The sequence below is a fragment of the Schistocerca piceifrons genome, chromosome 2 (genome assembly GCF_021461385.2).
Source record: "Schistocerca piceifrons isolate TAMUIC-IGC-003096 chromosome 2, iqSchPice1.1, whole genome shotgun sequence".
In the NCBI taxonomy this organism is placed as follows: Eukaryota; Metazoa; Arthropoda; class Insecta; order Orthoptera; family Acrididae; genus Schistocerca; species Schistocerca piceifrons.
In genome coordinates, this window is record NC_060139.1 from 661,161,833 (window position 1) to 661,177,518 (window position 15,686).

At 41.5% G+C, this 15,686-nt stretch overlaps 1 protein-coding gene across 1 annotated transcript in view; it reads left to right on the top strand.

The window, feature by feature from the left end:
- LOC124775716 (glutamate receptor ionotropic, kainate 2-like) overlaps positions 1 to 15,686 on the top strand; it is a 282,789-nt gene that overhangs the window by 150,362 nt on the left and 116,741 nt on the right. Inside the window, exon 6 of the mRNA XM_047250541.1 lies at positions 4,828 to 4,956. Coding sequence (XP_047106497.1) covers positions 4,828 to 4,956 — 129 coding nt within the window. The remainder of the gene's footprint in view (positions 1 to 4,827; positions 4,957 to 15,686) is intronic.

The following is a 15,686-nucleotide window of genomic DNA, read 5'->3' on the forward strand; positions in this document are numbered from 1 at the left end:
TGTCTGGCAACCAGTGTTGTCCGGTTCTTAGCGTTACCCAGAGTGCACCACGTTGAGGCGTGCTGACATTGCACCACAATATCGAACACAATGTTTCAGCATGGACTTTTCTTCATTTGTAGCTAAAGACAGACCTGATAAATTTGACTCATTCTGCGCCCCATTCGCGCGTGTAGTACAGATAATTTTATCCAGTAATTCTCAGCTGAGAAACATTATATATCGCATCAGGGCAGAGGATATTGTTTTGAAGATTTCGCCAACGGTGAGTGTTTTCAATGCGGACGAAAAGGCTTAATAATAAAGGCCGCACTGTTGGTTAAGACCTTCTTACCACCACAATTCTTAGGCTGTGTAACATGGCTGCAAGTAGTACACCATTCTTTGTAGACAGCCCGCGTGGTGCGCTAAAAAATCTGGCTACTACATTCACAGTGTGGTGACGGACTCGTTCGAAATACAACAGCCATTTTGCCATGTCGTCAAGTCGACCCGTCTGCTGGTTCCACATTTACACCGCTCCACTCTCATGACTCTCGTCAGCGGTGGAAAGTCACGTGATTACCTGGTACTACTATTACATCATCTATAGCGCTTCAAGGCGACGAGTGTTGTCCTGATTTTCTCCGGTTAGTTTGTTTCCCATAAACTCGACCACTATCCATACAGGGACTGTTTTATGACTCATACTTTATTCGAGGATCTGTGGAAATGCTAGGGCGCGTCGTGAGGCAGTTATCTACATCTACATAATTACTCTGCAAATCACAATTAAGTGTCTGGCAGAGGATTCATCGAACCACCTTCAAGTTGTTTCTCTACCGTTCCACTCTCGAGCAGCGCGCCGGAAAAACGAACTCTTAAATGTTCGCGTGTGAGCTTTGATTTCTCTTACTTTACTACGACGATCCCAATGCAGGTTGTCGCTAACGAAATGTTTTCACACTCTGAGGAGGAAGCTGGTGATTGAAATATCATGAGGTCCTGCCGCAGCCAGAAACACCTTTAGTGTAATGTCTGTCATTCTGATTCGCGTATTATATCCGTGGCACTATCTCCCTTATTTCGCGATAATACAGTACGTGCTGCCTTTCTTTGAACTTCATCGGTATCAGGCATACCTGATGCAGATCCTACAATACACAGCAGTACTCCAAAAGAGGGCGGACAAGTGTAGTGTAATGGTTGGAATGGCTCTGAGCACTTTGGGATTTAACAAAAAATGGTTCAAATGGCTCTGAGCACTATGGGACTTAACTTCTGAGGTCATCAGGCCCCTAGAACTAAACCTAACTAACCTAAGGACATCACACACATCCATGCCTGAGGCAGGATTCGAACCTGCGACCGTAGCAGTCGCGCGGTTCCAGACTGTTGCGCCTAGAACCGCTCGGCCACGACGGCCGGCAGTAGTGTAAGAAGTTTCTTTAGTAGACCTTTTACATTTTCTAAGAGTTTCAACAATAAATCGCAGTCTTTGGTTTGCTTTCCCCACAACATTATCTATGTGATCGGTCCAATTTAAGTTATTCGCATTTGTAGTCTCCAAGTATTTTGCTGAGTTTATAGCCTTCAGATTTGTGTGATTTATCGTGTAACTGAAATTTAGCGGATCGTTTTAGTACTCATGTGGATGAATTCACACTTCATTTTTTAGAGTGCAGTGCCATTTGTATACCATACAGATATCTTGTCTACATTATTTTGCAATTCGTTTCGATCGTCTGACGCCTTTACAGCACGCTAAACGACAGCATCATCTGCAAACAATCTAAGGGGGCTGCAAAGATTTTCTCCTGAATCGTATATCCACTACTGGCCATTAAAATTGCGATACCACGAAGATGACGTGCTACAGACGCGAAATTTAACCGACAGGAAGAAGATGCTGTGACATGCAAATGATTAGCTTTTCAGAACATTTACACAAGGTTGGCGCCGGTGGCGAGACCTAAACGTACTACCATGAGGAAAGTTTCCAACCGATTTCTCATACACAAACAGCAGTTGACTGGCATTGCCTGGTGAAACGTTGTTGCGATGCCTCGTATAAGGAGGAGAAATGCGTACCATCACGTTTCTGAGAAAGGTCGGATTGTAGCCTATCACGATTGCGGTTTGTCGTATCGCGACACTGCTGCTCGCGTTGGTCGAGATCCAATAACTGTTTAGTAGAATATGGAATCGGTGGGTTCAGGAGGGTAATACGGAACGCCGTGCTGGATCACAACGGCCTCGTATCACTAGCAGTCGAGATGTCAGGCATCTTATCCACATGGCTGTAACTGATCGTGCAGCCACGTCTCGATCCCTGAGTCAACAGATGGGGACGTTTGCAAGACAACAACCATCTGCACGAACAGTTCGACGACGTTTGCGGCAGCATGGACTATCAGCTCGGAGACCATGGCTGCGGTTACCCTTGACGCTGCATCACAGACAGGAGCGCCTGCGATGGGGCACTCAACCACGGACCTGGGTGCACGAATGGCAAAACGTCGTTTTTTTTGGATGAATCCAGGTTCTGTTTACAGCATCATGATCGTTGCATCCGTGTTTGGCGACATCGCGGTGAACGCATATTGGAAGCGTGTATCCGTCGTACTGGCGTATCACCCGGCGTGATTTTATGGGGTGCCATATGTTACACGTCTCGGTCACCTCTTGTTCGCATTGACGGCACTTTGAAGAGTGGACGTTACATTTCAGATGTGTTACGACCCGTGGCTCTACCATTCATTCGATCCCTGCGAAACCCTACATTTCATCAGGATAATGCACGACCACATGTTGAAGGTCCTGTACGGGCCTTTCTGGATACAGAAAATGTTCGACTGCTGCCCTGGCCAGCACATTCTCCAGATCTGTCACCAACTGAGAACGTCTGGTCAGTGGTGGCCGAGCAACTGGCTCGTCACAATACGCCAGTCACTACTCTTAATGGACTGTGGCATCGTGTTGAAGCTGCATGGGCAGCTGTACTTGTACACACTGTAATGCCGGAAATGCACATCCTCCTATTTCCATCTATTGTACTATAATTTTTTTCCTTATTTTGTTACCCGAAGATATGACATTTGTGTGTCTTTATATATTGTTTTACTGTTTGTATATATATATTTATGCATTTATGTTTTGTTTTGTGAATATTACTTGTATTTATACGCTGGGTCTGGCCTAGGGAAAACTATGCTATCGAACGAATACATCGATAGGTCGTGTGGAGATCCAAAGTGTTTAGGATCTTTGGTAGTGTTAACTCTGTTGCGTGGAACGCGGGCAGAGGGGGGTCTGGCTGGGGTGGTGCAGTGGAGCAGGTGTGTTGTGTGGCGCTCCCGCGATTTGCCGCGCTTTCGGGGTTGGACAGCATGTAATTGCGCTCGACTTGCTATGGTAGTTTCTGACACGGTGTCGCGGACGGGAAGCATTAGCTGGCGCACATCAAGAGCCCGTTTCGCCTGGTGACCGTGTCGAGAAGAAGGCGCGTCAACATCCAGCTTCTGCAACAGCGACGACCGACAATGAGTGACTGTCGCCACCTCCTCGATCGACGGCTTCAAACCTTCAATCAACCAACAAGGAAGACTGGAAGTACGTAAAGTTTTAGAACTGTATGACAGACTTCAGCTTTTCAAACTGTTCAAATCACAAAATTACAGCAACGTAGAATGAACCTTTGTTGCTCATTGTCCCAATTGCATTACCAAGCAGGGTCCCTGCCTTTTCCGGAATGAACCCGAGTGTCGTTGAAATTCAAACGCCAGCATCATTCGATTTCACTGCTTTAATTTCAAAGTTCAGTTAAGGTATTCATAGCTGGCTACAATATTTAGATTACACAAGCACAAATTAAGAGTGCAAGTTTTGTTACCATATTTTAGCTTACCTGTGACTGCAGCTCAGCTTGGTACGTACTAAATTTTACTATTGTTAATTGTTCAGAATCATTTAATTCAATTTCAAAGTTAAATTTGTTATTTCTAAATTGCGTAGATTCAAGTAGCTTTTGAAATGATTGTTGAGATAGCCCAAGACTAACTGTATTTTACTGAATTTCGATATGCTTCAGAAACAAAGTTCACTATTAATTTCAGTCACTAAATTAACTTTCAATTTTCCGGTTTTATTCATTCTTTTGCTAAATTAAGTCAGAGTGTAGAGAAATTTATTACTTCTGACAAACTTTCAGTTTTCACACTACACGTGTCAACCTTCAGTTGCCACGCTTCTAGTGCTAATTATATGTGTAATAACCTTTCCTTTTCAGTCACTATAGTAATTGTCCTTAGGACTGGCGACCGTAATTTCCCCCAAGTCTCAAATATCTAATTACCGCTAGTTAATTGTTGACGTAACGGCCGCACATTTACTTTCTTCATTAACTTTACCCCTTTTCAAAATTAATTTCCACCAGTTTCACTTGCATTTTTCCTCTCATTTAGATGTAACCCTTTCCTCCCTCTTTACCGACAGGTTAACTTCGGTGACGATTGCTTTTCCCAAATTTCCATTAGGTACACGCGGTTTAATTTTTCACTGTCATTAAGGTCGATAAGTGAGGGGGAGGTTACAACACCATCCAAGCTCTGTTTGACTCAATACCCAGGTGTATCAAGGCCGTTATTGCGGCCAGAGGTGGTTGTTCTGGGTACTGATTTCTCAGGATCTACGCACCCAAATTGCGTGAAAATGTATAGTATAATATATTTGTCCAATGAATACCAGTTTATCATCTGCATTTCTTCTTAGTGTAGCAATTTTAATGGCCAGTAGTGCAGATCATGAGCATGTCGATTTGTTGATGTGACGCCTCGTGTACCGTTGCAGAACGCCCTGACTCTTGACCTTTCGCGCCTACGCGGCAGCGGCGCCGGCGCCAACTTCACGCTGCTCAGGATGGTCCAGCGGGAGCGACTGCTACACGACTTTCCAGCAGAGCTGCGCTCCAGCCGCACGGTAAGCTGCTGCTAACACTCCCCTTCATGTTGCACTCTTCCCGCGCTAACCTCTTCATGTCAGACTAGCACTTGCACCGTAAGTCCTCAGTTATTTGTTGGATGTATCTCAGTCTCTGTCTTCCTCTACAATTTTTAGCCTCTGAAACTCTTTCTAGTACCATGGAGGTTATGTCCTATCATCCTATCCCTTCTTCTTGTCAAAGTTTTCCATATGTCTTTATTCGCCAATTCTGCAAAGGACCTCCTCAATCCTTATTTTATTTCTGCATCTAATTTTCAACATTCTTCTGTAGCACCACGTCTCAATTGCTTCGACTCTCTTGTGTTCCGGTTTTCCCATAGTCTATGTCTCACTGTCATACAGTACTGTGCTCCGGACGTACAGTCGTGCTCAAAAGTATCCGAACGAACAAAATTGCATTTAGCCTGATTCGCTTGCAACCCGCATAACGCAGCAGTCTAGCAGGTCATCTAATCCCTCCTTGTAAAGTCGTTTGACTATTGAAAATGGTTCCAACAAGTCACCACTAGAAAACTCTGCTCTGTATCGCAAATACACTGTTCTGTATTTGCAATAACTCAAGATGTAAACTAATACCACGATACTACAAATATCAGGGAACACCTTAACACAATAATACTGTCCTTAAGGCTTGTAAGCTCACATTTATTACAATAAATGACATACCTGAAATGCTACCACTCTCATTATTACGTCAGATAGGTAATGCACGTAGTAAGTTCGTCGTATTCATATTTTCCTCTTCAAAGTAACATACCGCACTTATTATTTCACACAAAATGACATTAAGAATTTAAGTTATTCTCGAACAGCTAGTTGAGAGTATGTATGAACTTCAAATGGCACGACGAACCGTCTCGTTCTGCATATGGATTCAAACCTAGGTCATGCAGACTAAGCAAAGATTTCGTGACTGACTGAAACTAACAGTCATTCGTGACTAGGCATACCTCGACTTTAGACGGTATCAGTTCGCAAATATAAACTTTAAATTACATAACGTAAACATTTTTAACGGACGTGAATTCCTACCCAGCATCTATTGTCCCTGTTAACGAACTACGAGAGATGTTAAATACTGCTTCTTCACAAGTAACTTATTTGAAATGCCTTGAGGTAAAGCTTTGTGTTGGACAGGGATTCGAACCCACAACCTAATCGGATTGATATCGAAGCACAATCAGTTGTGAAATATCGGATTTTCTCGGCAGTAGCTAGATGTTTTAACTGAAATGACGAGACGAAATATTAATTTTTTCCTTCTCAGGACTCCAACCCATCATCTATCGCTGTTTTATTCTAGATAAAGCGAACGTTAAATATGGGTTTCTTACACCAGCAGCGACATGTGAGCATGTTTGAACTAGAAATAATATGACGAAGAGTTCAGTGCTGACTAGGAATCGAACCCCCCACATAAAAAGACGTCAGCTACCGAATTTTTCTCCACCAGCAGCTAGGAATAACATGCTTGAACTTACAGTGATCTTGCAAAAAAGTTCTGTGTCTCACTGGGAGTCAAAATCGTCAAAAATGGTTCAAATGGCTCTGAGAACTATGGGACTTAACATCTGAGGTCATCAGTCCCCTAGAACATAGAACTATTTAAACCTAACTAACCTAAGGACATCACACACATCCGTGCCCGAGGCAGGATTTGAAGCTGCGACCGAATCAGTCACGCGGTTCCAGCCTGAAGCACCTAGAACCGCTCAGCCACAGCGACCGGCACAAAAACGTCAGATATCGTTAGTGTTGCAACGAATGAATATACATTAAAAATCAAAATTATTATCCACCAGCAGATAGGTGTTCTCGTGCTAGAGCTTGATAATACATAATGAAAACCTTAGTGCCAGGCCAGGATTCGAACCCATTCACGCCCAATATGTGGCGATGTTGAGGAATCTGCAGTTTTGAACAAACAACAAATTGTAGTCGAGCTGTATTGTCACGAAGGGATCAAATTCCGTGTTAAGTTCAGAACCAATTTTATCGACATACAGAATCTCAAATAAAAAATGTTATAAGTGTCCTGTCCCCCCCCTCATGAACCATGGACCTTGCAGTTGGTGGGGAGGCATGCGTGCCTCAGCGATACAGATAGCCGTACCGTAGGTGCAACCACAACGGAGGGGTATCTGTTGAGAGGCCAGACAAACGTGTGGTTCCTGAAGAGGGGCAGCAGCCTTTTCAGTAGTTGCAAGGGCAACAGTCTGGATGATTGACTGATCTGGCCTTGTAACAATAACCAAAACGATCTTGCTGTGCTGGTACTGCGAACGGCTGAAAGCAAGGGGAAACTACAGCCGTAATTTTTCCCGAGGGCATGCAGCTTTACTGTATGATTAAATGATGATGGCGTCCTCTTGGGTAAAATATTCCGGAGGTAAAATAGTCCCCCATTCGGATCTCCGGGCGGGGACTACTCAAGAGGATGTCGTTATCAGGAGAAAGAAAACTGGCGTTCTATGGATCGGAGCGTGGAATGTCAGATCCCTTAATCGGGCGGGTAGGTTAGAAAATTTAAAAAGGGAAATGGATTGGTTAAAGTTAGATATAGTCGGAATTAGTGAAATTCGGTGGCAGGAGGAACAAGACTTCTGGTCAGGTGACTACAGGGTTATAAACACAAAATCAAATAGGGGTAAAGCAGGAGTAGGTTTAATAATGAATAGGAAAATAGTATGCGGGTAAGCTACTACAAACAGCATAGTGAACACATTATTGTGGCCAAGATAGATACGAAGCCCACACCTACTACAGTAGTACAAGTTTATATGCCAACTAGCTCTGCAGATGACGAAGAAATTGAAGAAATGTATGATGAAGTAAAAGAAATTATTCAGACAGTGAAGGGAGACGAAAATTTAATAGTCATGGGTGACTGGAATTCGAGTGTAGGAAAAGGGAGAGAAGGAAACGTAGTAGGTGAATATGGATTGGGGCTAAGAAATGAAAGAGGAAGCCGCCTGGTAGAATTTTGCACAGAGCACAACATAATCATAGCTAACACTTGGTTTAAGAATCATGAAAAAAGGTTGTATGCATGGAAGAACCCTGGAGATACTAAAAGGTATCAGATAGATTATATAATGGTAAGACAGAGATTTAGGAACCAGGTTTTAAATTGTAAGACATTTCCAGGGGCACATGTGGACTCTGACCACAATCTATTGGTAGATTAAAACTGAAGAAACTGCAAAAAGGTGGGAATTTAAGGAGATGGGACCTGGATAAACTGAAAGAACCAGAGGTTGTACAGAGCTTCAGGGAGAGCATAAGGGAACAATTGACAGGAATGGGGGAAAGAAATACAGCAGAAGAAGAATGGGTAGCTTGGAGGGATGAAGTAGTGAAGGCAGCAGAGGATATAGTAGGTAAAAAGACGAGGGCTAGTAGAAATCCTTGGGTAACAGAAGAAATATTGAATTTAATTGATGAAAGGAGAAAATATAAAAATGCAGTAAGTGAAGCAGGCAAACAGGAATACAAACGTCTCAAAAATGAGATCGACAGGAAGTGCAAAATGGCTAAGCAGGGATGGCTAGAGGACAAATGTAAGGATGTAGAGGCTTATCTCACTAGGGGTAAGATAGATACTGCCTACAGGAAAATTAAAGAGACCTTTGGAGATAAGAGAACCGCATGTATGAACATCAAGAGCTTAGATGGAAACCCAGTTGTAAGCAACGAAGGGAAAGCAGAAAGGTGGAAGGACTATATAGAGGGTCTATACAAGGGCGATGTACTTAAGGACAATATTATGGAAATGGAAGAGGAAGTAGATGAAGATGAAATGGGAGATACGATACTGCGTGAAGAGTTTGACAGAGCACTGAAAGACCTGAGTCGAAACACGGCCCCCGGAGTAGACAACATTCCATTGGAACTACTGACGGCCCTGGGAGAGCCAGTCCTGACAAAACTCTACCATCTGGTGAGCAAGATGTATGAGACAGGCGAAATACCCTCAGACTTCAAGAAGAATATAATAATTCCAATCCCAAAGAAAGCAGGTGTTGACAGATGTGAAAATTACCGAACTATCAGTTTAATAAGTCACAGATTAAAAATACTAACACGAATTCTTTACAGACGAATGGAAAAGCTAGTAGAAGCCAACCTCGAGGAAGATCAGTTTGGATTCCGTAGAAGCACTGGAACACGTGAGGCAATACTGACCTTACGACTTATCTTAGAAGAAAGATTAAGGAAAGGCAAACCTACGTTTCTAGCATTTGTAAACTTAGAGAAAGCTTTTGACAATGTTGACTGGAATACTCTCTTTCAAATTCTGAAGGTGGCAGGGGTAAAACACAGGGAGCGAAAGGCTATTTACAATTTGTACAGAAACCAGATGGCAGTTATAAGAGTCGAGGGACATGAAAGGGAAGCAGTGGTTGGGAAGGGAGTGAGACAGGGTTGTAGCCGCTCCCCGATGTTGTTCAATCTGTATATTGAGCAAGCAGTAAAGGAAACAAAAGAAAAATTCGGAGTAGGTATTAAAATCCATGGAGAAGAAATAAAAACTTTGATGTTCGCCGATGACATTGTAATTCTGTCAGAGACAGCAAAAGACTTGGAAGAACAGTTGAATGGAATGGACAGTGTCTTGAAAGGAGGATATAAGATGAACATCAACAAAAGCAAAACGAGGATAATGGAATGTAGTCGAATTAAATCGGGTGATGCTGAGGGAATTAGATTAGGAAATGAGACACTTAAAGTAGTAAAGGAATTTTGCTATTTGGGGAGCAAAATAACTGATGATGGTCGAAGTAGAGAGGATATAAAATGTAGACTGGCAATGGCAAGGAAAGCGTTTCTGAAGAAGAGAAATTTGTTAACATCGAGTATGGATTTAAGTGTCAGGAAGTCATTTCTGAAAGTATTTGCATGGAGTGTAGCTATGTATGGAAGTGAAACATGGACGATAAATAGTTTGGACAAGAAGAGAATAGAAGCTTTGGAAATGTGGTGCTACAGAAGAATGCTGAAGATTAGATGGGTAGATCACATAACTAACGAGGAAGTATTGAATAGGATTGGGGAGAAGAGACGCTTGTGGCACAACTTGACTAGAAGAAGGGTTCGGTTGGTAGGACATGTTCTGAGGCATCAAGGGATCACCAATTTAGTATTGGAGTGCAGCGTGGAGGGTAAATATTGTAGAGGGAGACCAAGAGATGAGTACACTAAGCAGATTCAGAAGGATGTAGGTTGCAGTAGGTACTGGGAGATGAAGCAGCTTGCACAAGATAGAGTAGCATGGAGAGCTGTATCAAACCAGTCTCAGGACTGAAGACCACAACAACAACAACAACAAGTGTCTTGTGACCCTACATAGCGTTTGTTTCGTCACTAGAAATAAATAACTGGTATAAGAGAGATTAATGGTGATAGAGTTTCTACATGTCGACACTCCTGACATTATTGTGGTTCAACATAACGTCTACTTGGTAGAGAAGAAATATCACTTTTAATGTAAATTTCAGACCACAATGTCATTATACCTTCTTTACTTGGCGTATCCAGAAGAGAATAGAATCTTTCTCTCCCTATCAAAAGTCATTGGCAGAAGTTGGAATCATACCTAGAGCATAAGTATATGAACCTATCAGCAATCGAACAGACCACCAAATCCTCTTCTCCGTGACTCATTTCTCTGTCGTAACGCCATTGCGCCACACTGTATGAGAATTCTGACACACAGGCTCCCTGTAATGGTTTGCAGCATGTTCAGTACATTTGTTTACTTGGTTGACTGAATCGCCATGAACTAGCTGCCTCGGCTACCCAGTGCCAACATTCGTCTCTATTTTGTGATCACCGAAATAAAATCACGTAATGCCACCTACACAGAACTGCCAACAGTGTAGGATGCAGAAATTTAAATAGGAAGTGTTCCCTCCTACTTGAGCTACTCTATTGGGCTATCTGTTCGTTGAAAACGTCGTGCAGTGCAAAAGAAAAGCTGTAACTGTTTGTTTCTCAGAAGTCTAGATTCGGCCATATGCATTATCTCACAGCACTTTGGAATGTGGAAGTTCTGGAGGAATTGTTGTTGACTTTTGGAGCGGCTGTAGCTACGTGTCAGCTAGTAGCATAACAGTAAGCGATGCGCACCGTAGACAAGACGTCGCGGGATCAAGTACATTTACTGATACCTTTTTAAAACGCCATTCTGCTGGCTGCTGAAGTTATCAATCTAATGTAACTTTGAACGTAATTCCCTTCACCGCTCAACCCAAAATAGTCACATGTGGAAAAGGGCTAACTTCTGTGTCAGTTTGTTCATTTCAGGTTTAATAGAAGGCCAGGCAGCAGATGCGTCTCGAAACTTTTGTATTATGTATGGGGAGAGCGCATCATGCCAAAATACGTCAGAAAAGTATTTTCTACATTAGCTGTCGGTTGGTAGTGGCGTTTTACTCTTCTTCAAACCTTGTTTGACAGCTTTAACTCAGAACAAGTTTTCGACATTGCATGGGGGCTTATTTATTAAGTTTGAAAATCATTTTTTTATTATTTTTGTAGCTGTTTGTCCGATTACGCTGTGTCTCGTAAACAGTTGGCCCTGACTAGTTTTTGTACGCAATCTGACTGCATAGAACAACAACAAAGAATGAAATGAAAATTTCCGTTAATACAATTAATTAATTAATTAAGTCCCCAGCAACTATAAAACCTACGAAGCCAACAAGCACAAGTGTAGCTGTTCTGTGTGTGGAAGTGTGATTCAACGTACACATCTGGCACGGTTCTTCTTCAATAAGACAAGAAATTTTAAATATCATTTATACTGAAGTAATTAAAAAATAGAAATACTATAATTGCGTAAGGAAAGCAGAATTACACTCTAATACAAGAACACAAGCCAGATGCTTTGTTGACTGAACCTGTAATGACGCATTATTTAAGACATTGAGATAATAAAAAGAAAAGGAAATTTTTTTTTCTTTTACCTTCATATATTGACGAAAAGCACTCTAATCATTACAATATATCTCCACACCGACTCGCTACTACCATATTTCAACAAGAACTCTCCACCACGACCTCTCGACAAGCACTCTTCATTACGACATCTCAGCAAGCACTGGCTACCACGAGGTCTCAACAAGCACTGCCCTCCGCTACTTCTCAATAATCACTGCCGGTGGAGGCGGCGAAACAAAACTCTCTGGCGCTGTGGCTCAGTGTAGCCACCTTTCAACATCCATGTAATCAATAAACTGCATATGCATTGTCAGACTGTTATAGATAACATCAGTAAATTCGCATGTATCGTTGATGATAAATTTCTCTGTCGTGGTTAATATTGTTTTAACAACACTAAAAGAAACCTTATGAAAACTGAACACTATATTACAAGAAATGAAATGAAACTACCCACGATAACCTTACGATGAAAGTCTGTTTTAATAAATCTGAGTATCTGTACACAAGCGTGCCTCTATTGGCACGAATTAGTAAAATACTACTCACTTAGATTTCGATTGGGCCTGTGTTTAATTGGTATACTCAAGAGGTATGAAAATGTGGCATTTCGTAACTTAAGTTATGTATTCCTAGAAACTCAAAATTTGTTTGTCAGCAGCGGAACGAGGCGTTACCCATTGTGTAGCATTGTTAGTTTTTCACCATTGGACTATGAGCCTAAAGTATTTTCTTGTGATTTCCTGGTCGATGTTTCATCTGACTGCTTGTAGCTCTTTCACAGAAGGGATAAAAACGTTACAGTCGGCTTGACTGGAACTTCGAACCACAACAGACGCTTTTTCACAGGTCACCACGTTACCACAGAGCTCGCACAGAGGTATGTGTCTGGGCTTCCTCTTACGAGGCCAATTGTTGCTAGAACTCGTAAAACGCTATTTAAAGGACGAGATTAGTTGCGATTTCCACGTGCAACGACTTTCCTTGGCTGAAAACCATAAATTACAATCTTTTGTAATAATAACTCAGATTATTCAATGGAAATGGCAAATAAAATCAAGTGAACTTTGAGGCTTAATTCCGTGCACACCAGGAAGTAACTCATCGATCACAGAATTGCCAAACATACCTTGCCTTGTTGCCAAATCTCAGTTCCAGTACCATCAGGAAGAAGACGAACTGATGTGATACTACAGCGGGCTGGGAAGTGACCATAGCTGGCGTCTCAAAGACGCGGCTGCTACGACCTGGAATACGCATTTCTGTAACTAGGTTTAGGGACTGGAGCGTAGTTACTAATAATACTCAGAACTGACTGCCAACTAAGTATCATAAATCAGTAACTCTCATAGTTGTTTTTATATTCCTTTCGTAAGTGTACTCAAAACTAAGAAACTGATTCACGGACGTTTTCGTGCCTCGCCGATAGTCGAACACAACAAACAAATATATAAAAAAAGAATGTGTGTGTGTGTGTGTGAGAGAGAGAGAGAGAAGAGAGAGTGAGAGATAAATAAAAAAGAATGAGAGAGAAGGTAAAAAAATTGTTGTAAAGAAATTGAATCATGATATGTAAAGAAATCTTTCATTAAAATGATACGTTCCACATCATTACGAAATGTCGTATTCGTGATCTATGGAACAAGTATTAATCTAATCTAATCTAATCATATCGATGACTAGCCGTGAAGACTCATGAATTACCGAAATTTTCGGCAATATCAGTAACCAAATCTAAACTTGAAAATAAAAGACGACAGTTTTTTTTAATAAACCAGGACTCCTATCAAGACCTTATCGTCCCTGTTAACTAACCACAAAAGATGTCTAATATAACTCTATTCAGAAGTAACAAAGTGAGCATGCATTTAAAGACGAAGCGCATAATGTGAAGTTCTGTGACGTAGATACGAACCCAACACTTAATCGGATTGTTAACTATGTAAAATCAAATGTTACGTAACGGCTTTTCTTACCAGCCGCTAGGTGTTTGAATCTGAAATAAGGAAATAAATTTTTGTGCCTGAGCGACAATCGACCCCGCACACGCACCGTCCTTCTTTACCATCCACGGATATAGCTTAAGTATCAATTGCTTACTCACCAACAGTAAGATGTGTGCGTGTTTGACCAGAAATAACGACACCTATTGCGATTGTTGGCAACACATGAACAGACATTAAAAATGCACGTTAAGTTTCACTATCAGGCCGATGTGCACGTGATAGGGCTTGAAATGAAATTATGAATATTTTTTTAACTGGATCAAAAATACTTAACTTTGGAGGAGACGTAGAGCAGATTGCAGTCTTGGGAAAAGGAACGAAATAATTAAACTATACTGTTCCGAGAGATTCAGATCCTCGAAAGAGGAGATAAGAATTCGAATCACAGTCCAGCACCAAATTTTTCAACGTCTCTAGTTCAATCAAGCACAAGTAAAATAAGAGCCCTGTTCGCTTAAATGGCTATCGGTTCATGAAATAAAATAAAATTTTCTGATGTAAGTAAGTTTACTGGTTATAGTGTTTCTATTTACCATGACTTCCGCCTATGTCATGTCCCAACCTAAACCGGCTCTGCCCAGTCGGTAATGAAGGAACGTGATGTTTGATGCGGATTCTGGATTATAACGTCTTTCTCTTGAGGTTACCAGAGGTAAAGTAAATCTGCTTGTGCCTCTTAAAAGTAAATGCCTGCACCCACGCATTGCACCTGTGATAGTTCGTTCCACCAGACCTTTGTGGCCACATTTTCCAGCCTCGGGAGAGTGCTGTAATGGATGTTGTGCTTAGCTTACAAAATTAGTCACGGTGGAAAAAGTGCAAGTCTATTAAATGGTTAAGTAGAAACAAGCTTCTGACGCGGAGATTATGCTATTCTCATGTCAGATGGACGTAATGACTCTTCTAGGCATCATAGCCTCGATGTGAAGCCATTTTGAAATTTTCACTAATTCAGCAAATTTCTTAGTTCGACAAAATCCACTGTGAAGTTTGAAGTTACCGGATAATTCGATTATTACCGTCATTATTACTATCATTTTCTTCATACCGCTGCTGGAACACATGTACTTGAAGATCATTTAATGCCTTTTGGTCAAGAACAAGAACAGGTTCTTTCCCTGTCTACGGAATCCTTTTCATGTAAATATCAAACATTAGTAATTACTCGTAGATTACATTAAAACGAAAGTAATTGATGAAGACGTTACTTGATAACAAAAACGCGCTGCCTTTCTTCATTTACGTACGCCTAGAAATGGCTGTCGAATACTGCCAAACCAAAAGCCAAGGGACCTTACTGCCTTCCGAAACACGTCGCTGTCAGTTCTTCCATATGATTTGGTCGACGTGACCTGTTTCAAGTTGTGTATGACAGAGAATGTTTCAGAAAATCAATTGTTTTCATTTGCAATAAACGGAAAGATTTTCATTCTAAGCCATCCAAGTTCAAAATTTTCTCAATATTAGTTTCGCTTCTATAATGTAGGAAAGTATTTCACAGTTGCAAAATCCGCATTCGACTCACTGACCTTACGCTTTGTCGCCGACCATAAATTCTAGCTCAGAGTGACACCAGTTTAAGTAATCTAATGTAGCGAAGAATGTTTGCCAGTGCTCTTTCTAACCGTAAAATACACAATTCACTCATTGAGCTCCATAACTACACTGTAACAGTAATTTCTGTGTATATGCAATGCATACGGATTGTAGAATCTAGTGGTTCTCTCTGTTCCACTTCTGTATACAATGTGCCTGACC